We start from the raw sequence: 18459 nt of genomic DNA, 5'->3' as shown, positions 1-18459 counted from the left end.
AAATATGCATACATGTTAAGTACAATATATATACAGCTATATCCACATATTTTAAGGAGGGTATACCATGTGTAATACAATTATTGGTGTTAGTGGACCCTTGTGCGATTGACATTGTCACTTGGTACAGAATAAAAATATACAACATTCTCTCAAGATTGGTGTGATTGTATCAGGATTTTTTTATATTAATTAGGTGCAGGTTTCAGATTCCTGTAACCATCGGTCACAAATATTGTTGTATTTGTTTGGGCATCCTCTATTAATATAGAGGAATGTCTTGTAGGGAAGGTTTGCGTTTATGTCCGCCCTCCATTCTGTGAAGTCTGGGGGTACTGATCTCATCCATTTTCTGGCTATGATTTTCCTACCCGAAAAAAAGAGACATCAGGAAATATCCCAAGTAGGCACTGTTTTGAATCTAGTGCTAGGGGGGAACCCATGTCGTCATGTAGGAAGATCACAACTTGCTTCCAGAGGCCTTGTATTTTCGGACAAGACCAAATTAGGTGAAAGAATGTGCCTGTTTCAATGCTGCACATTTGGGCATGTGGTGAGTTGATCTCTTTTGTACCTAGCCACTCTGAGTAGGGTGAGGTATGCCCGGTGGAGTATATATATTTGTGTCAGCCTGTCTGAGAGCTTGGGGGACACAGCCTTACAGGTTTCCATCGACTCCTCCCACTCCTCATCCTCCATTGGTCCCACCTCTCCTTACCATCAGGGGTTTCAGGCTGTATGCTGTTTTGGCGGAGATCGGTGTGCCAAGCATGCTGTAAAAGCATGATATTAGTTTTTTGGGATCTGTGTTCTTAATGATTGCTATGATGGGGTTAGGGGTGGGTTGCGGAGGGGAGTGTGGGAGCTGTGCACGAGCTGCATGTCTCAGCTGAAGGAACCTGAAGGACATGTGGTTGTGCAGTGTAAATTCTTCCCTGAGCACATCAAAAGACTTGAGAGCCCCATCTGAAAATAGGTGATGCATGTAGAATATTCCGTTTGATCCAGAGTTCTGAATCCTGGATATGTTGAAATTCCTTATTCCTTATATAACCCTTATTGTACCATAATGGGGTGTAGTCATTATGTGTTGGTAGTCCTAATTTAGTATTAGCTAGGTCCCATATACGTCTGTACTGGTACAATAAAGACTTCCTGTCACTTCCCGCCTCTGAAGTCTCAGTGCACATTGTTATTGCGTAGATTGGGTCAGTGGTTAGTTGCACCCATTTAGGGCATAGTAAATTGAGGAACCATGCACTGTCAGTCTTGTCAATGTGAAAAAGCTGGGATAATTGGGATGCGATGTAGTAGTGGTTGAAGTCTGGGAGGGTCGTGCCACCCATGTCTGTTGGGGATTTTAAGCGCTTGCCACTTAAGCTTGTGTCGATTATTCCCCCATAGGGTTTAAGAAGGGCTTCAATTGACTTCAAGTACTTTAGGGGTAAGTAGGTCGGGGTGTGCCAAAGGACAGAGTACTTTGGGTAGAGGTACCATTTTAATTAAATTGATACGACCCCAAACCCCCAGTGGTAGATGGGCCCCAGCTTGTATCTTAGCTTTGATGAGGGAGAATAAGGGCTCTATGTTCAATGAGATGTGATCTGCTGGAGTACTAGATATGTGAACCCCCAGGTATTTGATTATGTCAACCCTCTGTAGTGGCATGTTGGTTTGGGACTCCGTGGGTGGGAAGCTATCAATTGGTAGAAAAAAAACAGGGAGAATAGAAGGCGGGACTTTGACGGGCCTTGAAACGCGTAGAGCCAACAACAACCGAGTGTATACATTTATGAACTTTTGATGGCCGTTCCTTTTCATTTTTTTTTCCCCTATCCTAATCCAGTGTTATTTTTGTCTGACATTAATCTGTAAAGCTACTAATGTGACTTCATGTGATCATGTTTTAATCATTCCATGTATCCTACAATATATATCAACTACTTGTTCAATCAATGTGCAGTATATTTGGTTCTAATGAATTGTAATAACTATAGATATATTGATGTATAGCAAAATGCATATAACAATTTAAAATAATTTAATATGATAAGTTTATGACAATCTGAACCAATTAAAAGCAATTTTTATTCAATTTGTTCCATTGCTCCCGTGTGCTTCATCAAAGTCCCGCCTTCCATTCTCCCCATTTTTTTACTATTGAACCGGGATGAAGGAGGGGACTTGAAGGGCCCCGTTATTCCTCATTCAAAGTCCCACTAAATATTCTGCTTCTATTTATCAATTGGTAGAATTTGGGACTTTCCGCAGTTTATCTTGAGTCCAGAGAATCTCCCAAATTGTTTGATTGTTTGAAGGGCATTGTGAAAGGGAGGGGCCAGAGTCAGCTAGATAGACATGGCGAGGGGTTCTGTAGCTAGAGCATATAGTAGTGGGGAGATTGTACAGTCCTGTCTCGTGCCTCTGCTGAGGTCAAACACTGGAGATGGCCATCTATTCGCCACCACTTTAGCTGCTGGATTTTGATATAGCAGTTGAACCCATCGAATGAACCTTGGACCAAAGCCATATCCCTCGAGACATCTCCAGAGATATTTCCACTGAACCGAGTCGAACGCCTTGGCTGTATCGAGAGTCACCACCACCCATGTTCCAACATTATTATGTGTAGCTTGTAGATTGATAAAGAGTTTTCGAAGATTGAAAGAGGTATTGCGGCATGAATCCTGCTTGGTCTGTGAGTGTCAGGGAAAGTATGACTTGGTTGAGGCGTGTGCAGAGTGCTTTAATTAGGATTTTAATGTCGACCTACAATAGAGAAATGGGGCGACATGACTCTGGATAACCTGGATCCTTACCTGGCTTAGGTATAAGAACTACCGTGGCTTCCCTCATAGAAGGCGGCAAAGTGAAGGTCTTGAACATATCATTGTAAAGGGCTAATAATTTGGGGGTGAGCACCTCATTAAAGTGAGAGTAAAACTCTATGGGTAAACCGTCTGAGCCAGGGGATTTTGATCTGGCAAAGCTTGCTATTGCAATTGCTAATTCCTCCATGGTGAGAGGTGTCTCAAGAAGGCTAACCTGTTCTTCAGTTAATTGAGGGAATGAGATATTCTCTAGGAAGCGGTCCATGAGATCAGAGTCCTCCTGAACCGTGGATGTATAGAGGTCCATAAAGAAATCCTTGAACTTGGAGGTTACACCAGGAGGATCTGAAATGAGGAAGGGTTCCCCATATAGTTTGGTGGATAGGAACACATATCGGCCTTGTGTATCAGTGCAAATCTCACCTAGTTCGAAGTGTACTGATTTGGCAATAAGTATGGACACTTCCCTGGAATGGGATGTGTGGGCCGAATAGAACGTCCACCCCACCCATGGGCGTCGGAGTGCCATCTGAAGTCTTTCCTCCACGTGTGTTTCAACCAGCGCCACCACATCTCCTCTCTGTTTCTTAAGGAATGTGAAGGCTGCAAAGTGTTTAATCTTCTCGCATAGGCCCCTCACATTCCAGGTAAGAAGTTTTAGAGACGCTATTTATAAAGCTTTATATAATGATGTAACCCAGGCACACTAACTCTCCTTTCACTCTTAGATCTAGCCTTAGGAATCGTCCAATTCGCATGAGTCACAAAGAATAGAAAACACAAAGTAGTATGCATGTACCAATTCAGCAGTAAGAATAGTTGTATTACCTGTATGTGGAGCATATAATATATGCTTGAGTTCAACTAAAGTGTTATCCCCCCTCCCCGCCCTACACTCTCCCCAACTGGTGTGGGCATAATCCCATAACAAAACTTGAACTGCATACCAGGAAAGAACAGTAAGTTTAAACATAAAATATAGGTAAAATGTGTAGAACCATGGCAACTTAGTATCATACCAGGGTGACAGCCCTAAGTGGAGGAAGCTATTTCTCTGGGTAGTGAAGTCCCTGATGCATGCATGGGTAGCAGTGAGTCTGGTTCTATAGTGGCCACAATTATCTGAACCGCTTTTCCTGGGAGTGCATGGGGGAAAGTCTCGCTGCATTTTACATGTAGGTGGTAAGACTGTTGCAGTCCCCAGGCTCCTGCTACCTGAGTAGCTTTAGGAATGGTTTGTATGCCCCTGAGGGAGGACATTACAAGATAACTCAGTTCAGAGTGTGTGGTCAATGTCCCACAATTCCAGATTTGCACATGTCCTATGAGGGGCAGGGTGATGTGACAGAGTGTTTAGCCACGGCAGCCTTATTCAACTAGTTTCACAACGGTAACAACAGGTGGAAAGCAAGGTGCTGCAAAGTATGGTTCAAAAGGCTGGGTTGACCATAGATCTCTGTATAATTAACATTGGACATTCTATGCATAGGCATGGCAATGAGCTTTATACTCACAAAAGCTTTAATCCGACTTCTCAGGAGCAGCGTGGCGTTCTATCCAGGCAATTAACTCTTCGGGGTCTTCAAAAAAGGATGCTCGGCCATCGTGTTCCACTCTAAGCCGTACCAGGAACAGCATGGCATATTTAATATGTAGTTTTCTCAATCTGCGCTCAGGTTCCATGAAATTCTGGCGGTGACGCTGGACATCTGCAGAAAAGTCAGGAAAGACGGTGACTTTGACGTTTCCAAAGGGGATATTACCCCTCTCTCTGGCCAGTCTCAGGGCCGCATCTCTGTCCTTGTAATTTAATAGCTTAGCAATAAAAGTGCGCAGGGGCTCCTTGCGGGGGTGGTCTGGCCAGCATGCGGTGTGCCCTCTCAACGGCCAGCATGGGGGAGAAGGCCTCTCTACTGTATGATGTAATGAGCAACTGCTCCAGAAATGTGGTAGGATCTTTACCTCCTGCTCCCTTCGGGAGGCCGATCAGGCGGAGATTACACCTCCTGATCCTGTTCTCCATGTCGTCTTGCTTGGAGAACAATTGCTGTATCTGTCGCTGCATGCGGTCTGAGCCCGATTGTAATGGCAGGATAGCATCCTCCACAGTGCTCAGGCGGGTCTCTCTAACCTTAACCCGTTCTCAAAGTTTTTGAAAGTTTGCCTTATTAAAGAGATGTCTACCTTGACTTCTTCTATCTGTGCTGTGAGTGAGGTTCGGCAGAAGGTTATTGCTTCTAGCAGCTTGTCTAACTCCCGCCGATCGCTCCTCTCCAGCCTCAACATCGCCGCCATCTTCCTAAATCTCCTCTCTTTCTTGCCGGCGGTATTGATCCAACTTCGCCTCGGCGGATTTTTGTGCTTTTGTTGAGGACATGCTGTCTGTGTCCCGGGGTGTCTTAAGAGGTCTGTCTGGTATCAGGATAATGCCTGTGGGGTGCAGGATGCCGAGGATTGCAGGATCAACGTCAGAGCTACTCGGTGAGCGTCCTACCCCATGTAGCATCAGGCCACGCCCTCCAGTATTTTACATTTTAATAATCATTTGATTTGTTTGCCAATATATCTAATCATACAAAAAAAATGTATATTTACCAATCAAGACATAGGAAGAGAAAAAAAAAACACATGTCCTATAGCCAGAGATTTCTTTAAAAGCTAATTTCAGCGATCTCGAAAACATTAGTGTGTCATCTCCACCTCCCCCGGCATGGACCCCGCCCTCAAGGAACTCACAAGAGACCGTTTGTTTGGACCCCCAGAAAGCACCTGTAGTGTATCATAAAAGGCTTACTATTTTTGCATTAAATTCAAAAATAAAGAAAATATTTAAGATATTTAGGATATTGCTACAGTGAATGACCAATGATTGGATATTTAAATCATTGGTTATCATTAATATGTAAAAATGTAAAAAGATTTAATTTAATATATTTATGGCAACAATGAAAGCTCATATAAGTGCCATTGTGATTTGAAATGTGAAAATGATTAAAAAATAATTAAATTAATGTGACAAGAGTGTGAAATACAATGAATTGAAATGGTGCAATAAAAGGTGCTATGTTATGAATAATTCATTTTGAACTGAACCTTAAGAACAGAATAGTTGAAAACTAATAATAAGGATAATAAATAAGTGCAGAAAATACCTTAGGTGATGTAAGCATACATATATGACAAGCAGTTGGAATGATAAAGTACCAGTGAAGATGGAGAAGCGTGGATAGCTTCCAAAAATCTGTATTAGTGAGTTTTTGAAGTGTTACATGCTTTACACCTAGTGCACCTTCCTAGATAGGGAGGGTTTCCATTATTGAACTAGGTGTAAAGCATGTAAAACTTCAAAAAGAACTAAAAGTTCAAAGTTTCCAATCAGTAGTAACTAAACATAATTTTAAAATTAAATCCTTAATCACTTGTGATTCAGAAAATGTTACCTATGTTTTGGAATACCCATGCCCAAAACAGTACGTAGGCAGAACAACAGAGAAATTATGTGTCAGAATCAACGAACACATAGCCCAACATTGCCAATGGCTTCCCAAAACAGTGTATCCAATCATTTTACATTATTCCACAATCAAGACAAGGTAAAAAAACATTGGAGAGGGACTAATTTAAAAAAAAAAATGTATCACAAAACAAAACAGCTGTATAATTGGGATACTTTACAGTCGGCAGGCCTCAATATAGATGTTGATCTAAATTGTTTTTTAACCAATGATTGATATGTACCAACTATCTTTAAATGATTGTGAGTGATATCAGCCATTATTGGTTATGTGCTGATTAAATTAATATTTGGGTTTGGAGATTATATATAAGCCAATGGCTATTAAACTGTGATTAGTGTTACTTATTGTGTTGGTCATAGACAATGGGTTACCAGTCATTATCTACAAGATGGCGATACCAATTAGACGCCATCTAGTTATTACTAATGTTCTTAATTTCATTTTTATCATATTATTAGAATAGGTATAAAATTCATTTTATTTTTGAGCTTATCCTATATACAAGCTATGTTCATCTACTACTTATTAGTTGTCATCTATTTCTATTTTTATTTGTATCTTTATTAATGTTATGTCCAGGTGAAGTGTGAACTGCAAGGCTCACCCTTGCTTGAGGCGTTATGAATTATTTTTTTCATCCATTAGATGGCATTGGCCCTCTAATTTCCAATTTAACTGATCTCAGTCTGGTATTTGTCCACTAGATGTCACCAGTCTTCCAATTTAGTTTAAGCAATCCTACAACACCAGGGGAAATAAAATCATATCCATACAGTGACCGGGACGCTTCCTGACGATATGATTACAAAGAAACGTACGTCGAGGCATTATCTGGTCACACAATCCTTCTCGGCCACTTCCGGTTTCGGCTGACCAAGCGGTGGAACGCACGCCACTCGCAACTAACGAAAGCAAGCGGCGTCGGCTGCTTCAGACTTCACCTGATTTATGCTGAGCCTGTAACCTTCAGTGCCGAGGCAAGGCACTTACAAAGTAAGTGGCCACTTGGCCTGTTGTTTTTAGACGTTTTTTTAATATACAGAATCATTACTATGACATTGCGTTTTCCACTTTTTTTTCTGAATTACTATTCTGGCGGAGCTTTATTTGGGATATCCACCTGACACCAGTAAAGACCACAGACCATGGTCATATAAAGCCCCACCTGACCTATCTTTTTAACTAAAGAGGTCATGGTGGTTTGGTAAGTAAGTTACTTACCTAAACTCACCGGGTGTCGTTTTATCCAACATCATTAACTGTTAGTGGTGATGGTGTGAAAGATCAGATCACCTTACTTTAGTTTGGCAATTGGCAAAATGCTTGGGGTCAAACATTTCTCCATTGGGAAATAGGAAAGACTTCTCTCTCCTAATAAGGTAACAGTGTGAACAATGTCCATATATAGGACAATGTTTTTTTTAAAATGGATTTAACCTTATATTCGCTCTGAACCAGTTTGTCTTTAATCGAAGAAGCAAGTTTGTACGTGCTCAAAGGATTAGTTGATATAAATTGCTCTGGTCATCTGTCAGAATCGACCAATATTTTTTAATAATTTCTTTAATTACTGTGTGTTGGCTTGAATAGCGCATAATGATCCTCATGGGGTCAGAATTAGAATCCTTTTTGGATTTTGGTTGAAATAAGAGATTTTGACGTGACTGACCAATCGTTTTATTGTAAGCCTTCCATAGACACGAACGACTATATCCCCATGCTAATAATCTGTCCTGGAGTTTACCCGCTTCTTGTCTAAACAACTCATTATTAGAACAGTTCCTTCGCAGTTCCCATATGGAAGGGATCGGAGGACACCTTAAAGGAGTTCTTTCCTGAAAATTAATATCAATAAGTTCAATCTAACATTTACAATGGCATATGACAAACAAACCATCACCTTCTTGGATGTCCAAATAATTTGTGACTCAGAGGGGAGATAGGGAGTACCTTATATCGAAAAAAACACTGCTGGTAATACAGTATTGCATGCGGAAAATTTTCATCCTATCCCCTTAAAAGACTTGATTCCCTATGAACAGTATCTTTGGCTGCGAAGGAACTGTTCTAATAATGAGTTGTTTAGACAAGAAGTGGGTAAACTCCAAGACAGATTATTAGCATGGGGATATAGTCGTTCGTGTCTATGGAAGGCTTACAATAAAACGATTGGTCAGTCACGTCAAAATCTCTTATTTCTACCAAAATCCAAAAAGAATTCTAATTCTGACCCTATGAGGATCATTATGCGCTATTCAAGCCAACACACAGTAATTGAAGAAATTATTAAAAAATATTGGTAGATTCTGACAGATGACCAGATATATCAACTAATCCTTTGAGCACGTACAAACTTGCTTCTTCGATTAAAGACAAACTGGTTCAGAGCGAATATAAGGTTAAATGCATTTTAAAAAAACATTGTCCTATATATGGTTCCTTCCCCTGTGGACATTGTTCACACTGTTACCTTATTAGGAGAGATAAGTCTTTCCTATTTCCCAATGGAGAAATGTTTGACCCTAAGCATTTTGCCAATTGCCAAACGTCTTGGGTCGTCTACATGATGTCTTGCGAATGTGGGGCATATTATGTGGACAAGACAAAACAACAATTTTGGCAATGAATTTCTCAACACATATACAGTATGGAAATTGGAAGCAGACATCTACCAGTGGGTAGACATGTATTCTCACATCATCACTATCAAATGCCAAAAGTTACCTTTGTTGCCCTCGACAGAATACACATTTCTGATCGAGGTGGAGACTGGAATAAAGTGTTGCTTAAACACGAGCAACGCTGGATTTTTAAATTACAAGCCACCATCTTTCCTGGCCTAAATTAATCCATAACATTTTCCCCTTTCCTAAAAGGATTTATGTCTGGCAAAACTAATTAAATGGGATAATATATTTTGACTCCATGAACAAATCTTTTTTGATGTACTTTAATTATTATTTTCTGGGAAGATGAAAGGGATGCCCCTTTCCTAAAAGGACTTGTGTCGGGCAAAACTAATTAAATGGGATAATATATTTTGACTCCATGAACAAATTTTTTTTGATGTACTTTAATTATTATTTTCTGGGAAGATGAAAGGGAATAAAAAATTCAGCCGGGCTTTGGGTACACCCTAAAATAAACTAAATGAATGTAAAAATATGTTTGAATTGCAGAGTACTAAGTAACATTTTTCTGTATGTATTTTGCAATTATGTATTGTCTAAAATATTAATGATATATTTATCTTTATGTACTTTGTAACTATGTATTCTGTTTTGCAGTTCCTATAAGCATCCTGATCCAGTGTCCTCCCTGCAATCATTGGTGGGTATCCCGCACAGTAAGGGAGAAGCAGCTGTTTTCTCCCATTTTTTTCTCCAGATTGGTGCAAACTTCATCAGCACCACTAGAGGGAGTATTGCCATGCCGGCGGCGCCCCGCGATCATTGCTGGACGTCATACTACATTGCGTGCATGCTGCAGCACGTGACGTCACACGTTTGTCACAGAAATTACGGAAGTTTCCGGGGCAGTGCCTTCTGGAATGCCTAAAAGACTGCCATGATGGCGGTCGAAACACACAGATGGTTTTGGAGGGGGGGGTTTTGAGAGACGGGCACCTACACTCAATTAGAAAATCAAGGAAGTATATATATGTTAACAGCTCTTATGGATCCTGGAGTGATCCCAGTGAGCTGCTGACACACAGATACATTGAAAACTCTGCTAACAAGTAAGTCTTTGGGATAGAGATGGTAATGCCACTTTGAATTTAAAACAACTTTTAAAGTTACTAATATTTGAATCTTCACAAATATAGATACAGGTTTTTGGAAGCTATCCACGCTCCTACATCTGCACTGTTACTTTATCATTCCAACTGCGTGTCATATATGTATGCTCACATCACCTAAGGTATTGTCAGCACTTATTTATTATCCTTATTATTAGTTTTCAACTATTCTGTTCTTAACGTTTAGTTCAAAATTAATTATTCATAACATAGCACCTTTTATTGCACCATTTCAATTCATTGTATTTCACACTCTTGTCACATTAATTTAATTCATTGTTTTTTTTTATCATTTTCACATTTCAAATCACAATGGCACTTATATGAGCTTTCATTGTGGCCATAAATATAAATATATAATTAAATCTTTTTACATATTAATGATAACCAATGATTTAAATATCCAATCATTGGTCATTCACTGTAGCAATATCCCAAATATCTTAAATATTTTCTTTATTTTTGAATTTAATGCAAAAATAGTAAGCCTATTATGATACACTACAAGTGCCTGCTCGCTCCCCTCCTCATCTCCTCTTCTGGGGGTCCAAACAGTCTCTTGTAAGTTCCTTGACTGCGGGGTCCATGCTGGGGAGGTGGAGACGACACACTAATGTTTTTGGGATCGCTGAAATGAGTTTTTAAAGAAATCTCTGGCTATAGGACATGTTTTTTTCTCTTCCATTGTCTCGATTGGTAAATATACATTTTTTTGTATGATTAGATATATTAGCAAACAAATCAAATGATTATTAAAATGTAAAATACTTCCTCTTTTCTCTGCATAGAATAAAATGCCCCCCTGAAGAAGACCACAATTAGAAGGGTCGAAAAACGTAGGAGTTTTGTGTGGAAGACCAATTTTTGCAGTAAAATGCAATTTTATTAAGATTTCATACAATATGTAGTTCCATCATGATTGATGGTTTTGTCATTTTCATGTGAATGCCAGAGCTCAATTTTTTACAACTCCCATGTAACTGTCAAATTGCTTTAAGATATTGGGAAACTACAGAAGTTGCAGAGAAGAACAACCAAACTGATAAAGAGGCATTGAAAACCTCAGCTATGAGGAAAGATCAGCTGAACTAAATGTATTCTCTCTCAAGAAGAGAATATGATCACTATGTAAATACGTAAGTGGTCCATATAGTGAACTTGGAGTAGACTTAACTTACTTTAAGGCTATTACAAAAGGACAAGAATCTTTACATCTGGAGGAGAATAGATTTAAAAGGGAAGTGTGGACAAAGCTTTTGGTCACACTTCTCTTCTGAGTCCAGGAATGCACCTACTTGTGCTCCCCTGTGACCCAGAATCAGCAGATAGCAAGCTAACGACCAATGCTGCAGCAGGGATGTGAGTATGATAAAAAAAAAAAAAATTAGAATCTTACACTTCTCCTTTAACCTCCACATATGGAAAGTCTTCTTTATAGTAAGAGCTCTGAAATATAGAATAGACTCCCTCAGAAACTATCTCTTGCAAGCTCAGTAGATTGCGTTAAAGAAAGAGATGGATGAATTATTAAATGCACAATATACAGTATCTCACAAAAGTAAGTAGGCCCCTCACAATTTTGTGAATATTTTATTATATCTTTTCATGTGACAACACTGAAGAAATGACACATTGCTACAATGTAAAGTAGTGAGTGTACAGCTTGCATAAGAGTATAAATTTGCTGTCCCCTCAAAATTACTCAACACATAGTTAATCATGTCTAAACTGCTGGCAACAAAAGTGAGTACACCCCTAAGTGAAAATGTCCAAATTGGGCCCAATTAGCCATTTTGCCTCCCGCTGTCATGTGACTCATTAGTGTTACAAGGTCTCAAGTGTGTATGGGGAGCAGATGTGTTAAATTTGGTGTTATTGCTCTCACTCTCTCATACTGGTCACTGGCAATTCAACATGGCACCTCATGGCAAAGAACTCTGAGGATCTTTAAAAAAAAAATATTGTTGCTTTACATAAAGATGGCTTAGGCTATATGTAGATTGCCAAGACCCTGAAACTGGGCTGCAGCGCGGTGGCCAAGGCCATACAGTGGTTTAACAGGACAGGTTCCAGTCAGAACAGGCCTTGCCATGATCGACCAAAGAAGTTGAGTGCACATGCTCAGTGTCATATCCAGAGGTTGTCCTTGGGAAATAGACATATGAGTGCTGCCAGTATTGCTGTAGAGGTTGAAGGGGTGGGGGGGGTCAGCCTGTCAGTGCTTAGACCATACACCACACACTGCATAAAATTGGTCTGCATAATGTCGTCCCAGAAGGAAGCCTCTTCTAAAGATGATGCACAAGAAAGCCTGCAAACAGTTTGCTGAAGTCAAGCAGACTAAGGACATGGATTACTGGAACCATGTCCTGTGGTCTGATGAGACCAAGATAAACTTATTTGGTTCAGATGGTGTCAAGCATGTGTGGGGGCAACCAGGTGAGGAGTACAAAGACAAGTGTGTCTTGACTACAGTCAAGCATAGTGGTGGGAGGGTAATGGTCTGGGGCAGCATGACCTAAACCCTATTAAGTATATGTGGGGTATCCTCGAACTTAATGTGGAGGAGTGCAAGGTCTCTAACAACCACCAGCTCTGTGATGTCGCCATGGAGGAGTGGAAGAGGAATCCAGTGGCAACCTGTGAAGCTCTGGTAAACTCTATGCCCAAGAGGGTTAAGGCAGTGCTGAAAAATAATGGTGGCCACACAAAATATTGAGTTTGGGCCCAATTTGGACATTTTCACTTAGGAGTGTACTCACTTTTGTTGCCAGTGGTTTAGACATTAATGGCTGTGTAGAGTGTGGTAATGTGGATTGGTGACAAAATCAAGACAAGCATCCCTGAACAATATAGGTACAAGGATTTTTTTGACATACTGAAGCAGAGCATGATCCCTTCCCTTCGGAGACTGGGCTGCAGGGCAGTATTCCAGCATAATAACAAGCCCAAACATGCCTCCAAGACGACCACTGTCTTGATAAAGAAGCTGAAGGTAAAGGTGATGGACTGTCCAAGCATGTCTCCAGATCTAAACCATATTAAGCATCTGTGGGGCATCCTCAAACAGAAGGTGGAGGAGCGCAAGGTCTCTACCATCCACCAGCTCTGTAATGTCATCATGGAGGAGTGGAAGAGGACTCCAGTGGCAACCTGTGAAGCTCTGGTGAACTCCATGCCCAAGAGGGTTAAGGCAGTGCTGGAAAATAATGGTTGCCCCACAAAATATTGACACTTTGGGCACAATTTGGACATTTTCACTTAGGGGTGTACTCACTTTTGTTGCCAGCGGTTTAGACATTAATGGCTGTGTGTTGAGTTATTTTGAGGGGACAGCAAATTTACATTGTTATACAAGCTGTACACTCACTACTTTACATTGCAGCAAAGTGTAATTTCTTCAGTGTTGTCACATGAAAAGATAGAATAAAATATTTACAAAAATGCGAGAAGTGTACACACTTTTGTGAGATACTATATAACTAGATATTAACATTTATAGGAAATAACATCAGTGACTGTTGATCCAGGGAGTATCACATTGCCTTGGAGGGGTCAGGAAGCAAATTGGACCATGCTTTAGAGGGGTGTTTTAGGTTTTCCTCTGGATTAACTGTGACTATAGGATTCTGTACATGGAAGTTTTCTACATATTTATTTTCTATACTCACTAAACAAGATAGACTTGTGTTTTTCAACCTATGTAACTATAACATCAGATATGTATCTACCAGCAGCAATAATAGAAATTATTCCAATCAAGCAAAAGACAACTGGCAATGTGAGAAGTGAAAGAGGTTATAACCTTAAAAAGGCATAAGCCTTCACTTTCTATGAGCCTAGTGTCCATTTCTCCTGTACGTGGCTGTTTGCCTTAATACCATCAAGCTGTGCGTCTCAATAGGTGATAGAAAGAATATAATGTAGCACAAACCTGTAATGCATGAACATTTCCCCTGGTTTCTTCCTTTTAATATCGCTGAAAGTACAGAAAAATACCTGTTTGGTCAGAAATCCAGTAAGCACCTAACTTCCTGTTTGAGCTGATGACAGTGCCTCTGCTGCAGGGAAATTTCAACCATTGTTGTCAGCCCTGCCCAGTTCTCCTCTGCTACTACAAAATACCTCCCTCTCTTCTAATCTCAGTCGTCCGCTCAAACAGGAAATTAGGAGCTCACAGAATTTCTGGCACATTATTAACAGGTATTTTTCAGTAGTTGTGTTTTTAGAGGGACAAAACGTGAAAATGTCTCTGTATTCCTGAGATGTGCCGTATATGTTTGCTTTTTATTTTGCCTAGGCAGTTTGAATTCAATTTTGCAGGATTTTATTATTGACAATCTCCCTAATGTAACCTCGCAATACCCATAATCCCTCTCTACTCCTGACAAATGTTTACAGCAAATGGGCAGCGAGATCTGTTAGTTTTAATTGCACCAGTGCATTATATTGAAATATAATCAATTCAAACCTGAAGTAACATTTATAGCTATTCAGCATATAACGCGGTCACACAGGGGAGGTCTTGTGCACTACTCCTAGCAGTAATAGCCAAGGTCAGTTCCAAGTCTGTGGTCAACAATGCAAATGGAATGTTTTTTATTTATATTTGTATAACAGTTTTATTTAGCTAATGACATGTGCTTTACAACACAGTAGTTTGCTATTTAAATACTATTTGTGAGCAATGTGAAAAAGGCCAAAAGGATGTCTCTTTTTAAAAAAATCTTTCCTTATCCAAAAAAACAGAAATACAGTATACTGCATCATCTACACTACTATCATTTACCAGCTAGGCCTTACATTGGCTATTAATATCCTCTACAACTTTCTCCAGAATCTCTTCTCATGTGTAATCTCTTGGTCCCCACACTTTTCTCCTCACCAGAAGAACTGGAAGCACATTCATTTCCAGTGTCTCGATCACTATCGCCTTCTTTGGCCTCTGCCAAGCCAGAAGTGGAAGCACCAGAGCTGGAAGTAGCATTGGTTGGATTTTTCCTTCGACGTCTTCCCAAACACTTCAATCTTGGGTTGTTCAATACAGCATACTCTTTGGCACCCTCCTAAAAGATTGAAAGTTGAAGACTAATCAAATCTATATAATAATAATGTACTCAGTGGACAATCAGCATCACATCCCCAAGTAAAGATACACGACAAGAAACAACATTTTGGGACTTTACAGGTGCTAAAACCTCCTCCTAGAATGATGAATCTTACAACGTGATATTACAATTTAATTTTATTATAAATTGTTCAAATTTTGTCTCTTCCAAATAATAGACATATTGAAAAAAAAAACAAGATTTAGACAGTGTAACTCTAATAGATTAGACAAAACTTCCCCCTCTCCAAAGTATAGTAATTCCTCTATAGACAAATGTATTATGCAGTCATGGATAACCATGGCAAACAATATTCCACATATATGAGGAGATACATATATGAGGAGATGCATAACTGACGCATTTCCCCTTGTCCGCTTCTTCAGGGTACTCTTTGGAGGGAAATGGATGTAGTAGAGTTGCTGTAAAAGAAACAAATGGGTACAAAAAATTGCTATACAGTAGTTAAAACCTTACATCTGGTATGTATTCTTTTTGGGAGGCCCCTTGGGGGTATTACACATTCCTGCCAAAGCATGATAATGTGGACCGGGCGTCTGTCTATGTCATGCGGACCTGGAGTCGAATGGAAAGGCTTATCCCAAAAGCCAAATACTGGTCCAATACATAGGGATTGGCAATTCAAACTGTTCAATCCTATGTTTAACCAAAAGGTACTGAAAAAAGGGGATGATAGATGACACACAACTATAACATACCCTCCACTCAAAGCAAAGTGTAGCCATTTACTCTCCATCATATAAAACATACCTAAAAAAGAAACCTTCTGTTCAAATCCATGAACAAACAAGGTAGGCAGATTCCACTGGCTGGGATATAGCGCACAGTATCAGATCTGAAATATCATAGGAGAAACAATACTCATTTACCTTCCCAGAAGGCCTGCACATTCCATATCATCTAGTCAAACACAATTTATATACTTTATCTCCCACGTAGAGCATGTCACAGCTAAACTGTCCACACCTTTCACCTAATCTGAGCTGGATACAACTGCCACCATTGAAAGTACCTCCAAATAATGACCCACTTGTGCAAACAATCATTCCACCCTTAAATACTCAGCTGAAACAGCTGCGAGCCTGACATTGCTGAATATGCTACCGCACAAGCAGTAACGGCCTAACAGCGCCCAGATCAATCCCTTACCCATCCATCCATCTGGACGAAAAGCAAGGCAGTCGGGGCACATAGTACCACCCACCTCACAAACCGAAACCATTAAATATATGTAAAGTGTCATAAGGGGATCACACAGTACACTGCGTAAAAATTCCTGATTGCTGCCATCTAGTGGCCACCACCATGCAAACAATATACTAGACACTATACATATGTATATCATCTACTCAGTATCGCCATCTTGTGCATAAATTGGAGACAGCAAGATTTCAATGTTGTCAGACACTGGAATTTTATCAATAGATACATTAGTTGATACTATAACTAAGCAATCAGGCCAGAAAACTCCACAGCTAATAACACATATAGCTTACCCCAGGTCCACCTGACAGACAGATGCCTGGTCCACATTATAGTGCTCTGGCAGGAGTGTGTAATGCCCCTAAGGGACTTTCCAAAGGCAATACATACCAGATGTAAGTTTTTTAACTACTGTAGAACAACCATCATGATATCAATTGTTTAAGAACTTAGGAACATTTGTGAATGTATATTATTTGTATCCTTTGTTTCTTTTACAGCAACTCTACCACATTCATTCTCCTCCAAAGAAATCCCTGAAGAAGCCGACACGGTGAAACAAGTCGGGTTGTGCATCTCCTCATGTATGTGAAATATTGTTTGCCATGGTTATCCATGACTACATAATACATTTGTCTCTATAGGAATTACTACACTTTGGAGAGGGGGAAGTTTGTCTAATCTAATAGCGTTATGCTGTATAACTCTTGTTTTTTTCAATATGTCTATTAGTATTGGTATAGACATAATTTTAACAATTTATAATAAAATTAAATTTTAATATCACGTTGTAAGATTCATCATTCTAGGATGAGGTTTCAGCACCTATAAAATCCCAATATTTTGTTGTTTCTTGTTGTGTAACTAATCAAATCTACACTGTCTACTATTAATAAATAAGAAGAGAGAGCTCTAGTATGGTTGCTACCACATTATTTTCCATGCTCCCCACTGGCTTATGATCTCCACTGAAGCTCATGTCGCAAAAGGTCAAAAAAGTTTTTTGATATTTCCCCTTCACTTCATGAAGTTTAAAAGTAATACACCAGCAATAATCTCCCTTAATTGAAACACAGTGGGGTGATTTACTAAAACTGATGCGCACAGCTTCTAGATTTTATTGTCAAAGCTTAATTTACCAAGCTGAGGTTAGAAGCTGATTCTTTCGTAACAAGAAAAAATATTGTTGAATATGAAACAGCAAGATGGCAAAAGTAATGTAGGTTGGGTGTGGAATTTTTTAGTCATGTAAAAGTGAATGGGTGAATTATGCCAACTCCAAACACTTGCAGTGCACAGACAGGCTACATAGTAAGACTAAATGTATACCATATATCCCTCACCATGATGCAGGTGAGCATCATATGGTCTCCACATTTCATAGTGTGTCAGCTTTATTAAACTAAGTTGATATAAACACTCAGCAAACTACTGATAACAGTTGTTCGTATTGGAATCGACAATGTGGTTAGAAGGGTGCTACAACATCTCCCAACGAATTACATTGTACAACAGGAGTGGGATATCACATGTTTGAGTAAGGGACCCTGGGAGGTCCCGAAATGTTTTTTTTTTTCCATGTGATCATACAAGAATAAAGCACTTTGAATTTTGAAACAAGCTTGTTGGTGTGCTGGCAAAATATCCATACAGGAGTAAAAGAGCAAGTCCGATTTCACTGATCCCCCCCCTACAAAAATATATCTGTTAAAAATAAAAGAATGTCACCTAAAAAATAGTATTTTTAGAGTCTAGTGATAAGGTAAAAGTGCACCAACCAGCCACAAGAAGCAGTGGTTTCCACATGGTTCAGTCTCAATCTTAATTTCTCGACTTCGTCTTCTGCACACATTAGGACTTGCGTGAAATGCTAAAAAACAAAACACAGTTAACTGAAACAGAAAAGACACTTGTGTATGAAAGTGTTTAAAAGACCTATTCTTGTCATTAGCAACCAATCAGTTCCCTTATAAACAAGA

General features: G+C 39.6%; 1 protein-coding gene across 6 annotated transcripts in view; it reads right to left on the bottom strand.

Moving 5' to 3' along the window:
• Nucleotides 1–18459, bottom strand: part of EZH1 (enhancer of zeste 1 polycomb repressive complex 2 subunit) — an 800790-nt gene that overhangs the window by 342403 nt on the left and 439928 nt on the right. For all 6 annotated transcript variants that reach the window (XM_073608276.1, XM_073608272.1, XM_073608277.1 and 3 more), the window contains 2 exons: nucleotides 18259–18350; nucleotides 15034–15214 (listed from right to left, as the gene is read on the bottom strand). In XM_073608276.1, the coding sequence (XP_073464377.1) occupies nucleotides 15034–15214; nucleotides 18259–18350 (273 nt within the window). The remainder of the gene's footprint in view (nucleotides 1–15033; nucleotides 15215–18258; nucleotides 18351–18459) is intronic.

This window comes from Aquarana catesbeiana, linkage group LG12 (assembly GCF_042186555.1).
Source record: "Aquarana catesbeiana isolate 2022-GZ linkage group LG12, ASM4218655v1, whole genome shotgun sequence".
Classification (NCBI taxonomy): domain Eukaryota; kingdom Metazoa; phylum Chordata; class Amphibia; order Anura; family Ranidae; genus Aquarana; species Aquarana catesbeiana.
This window is presented reverse-complemented; position numbering and strand designations above follow the sequence as displayed.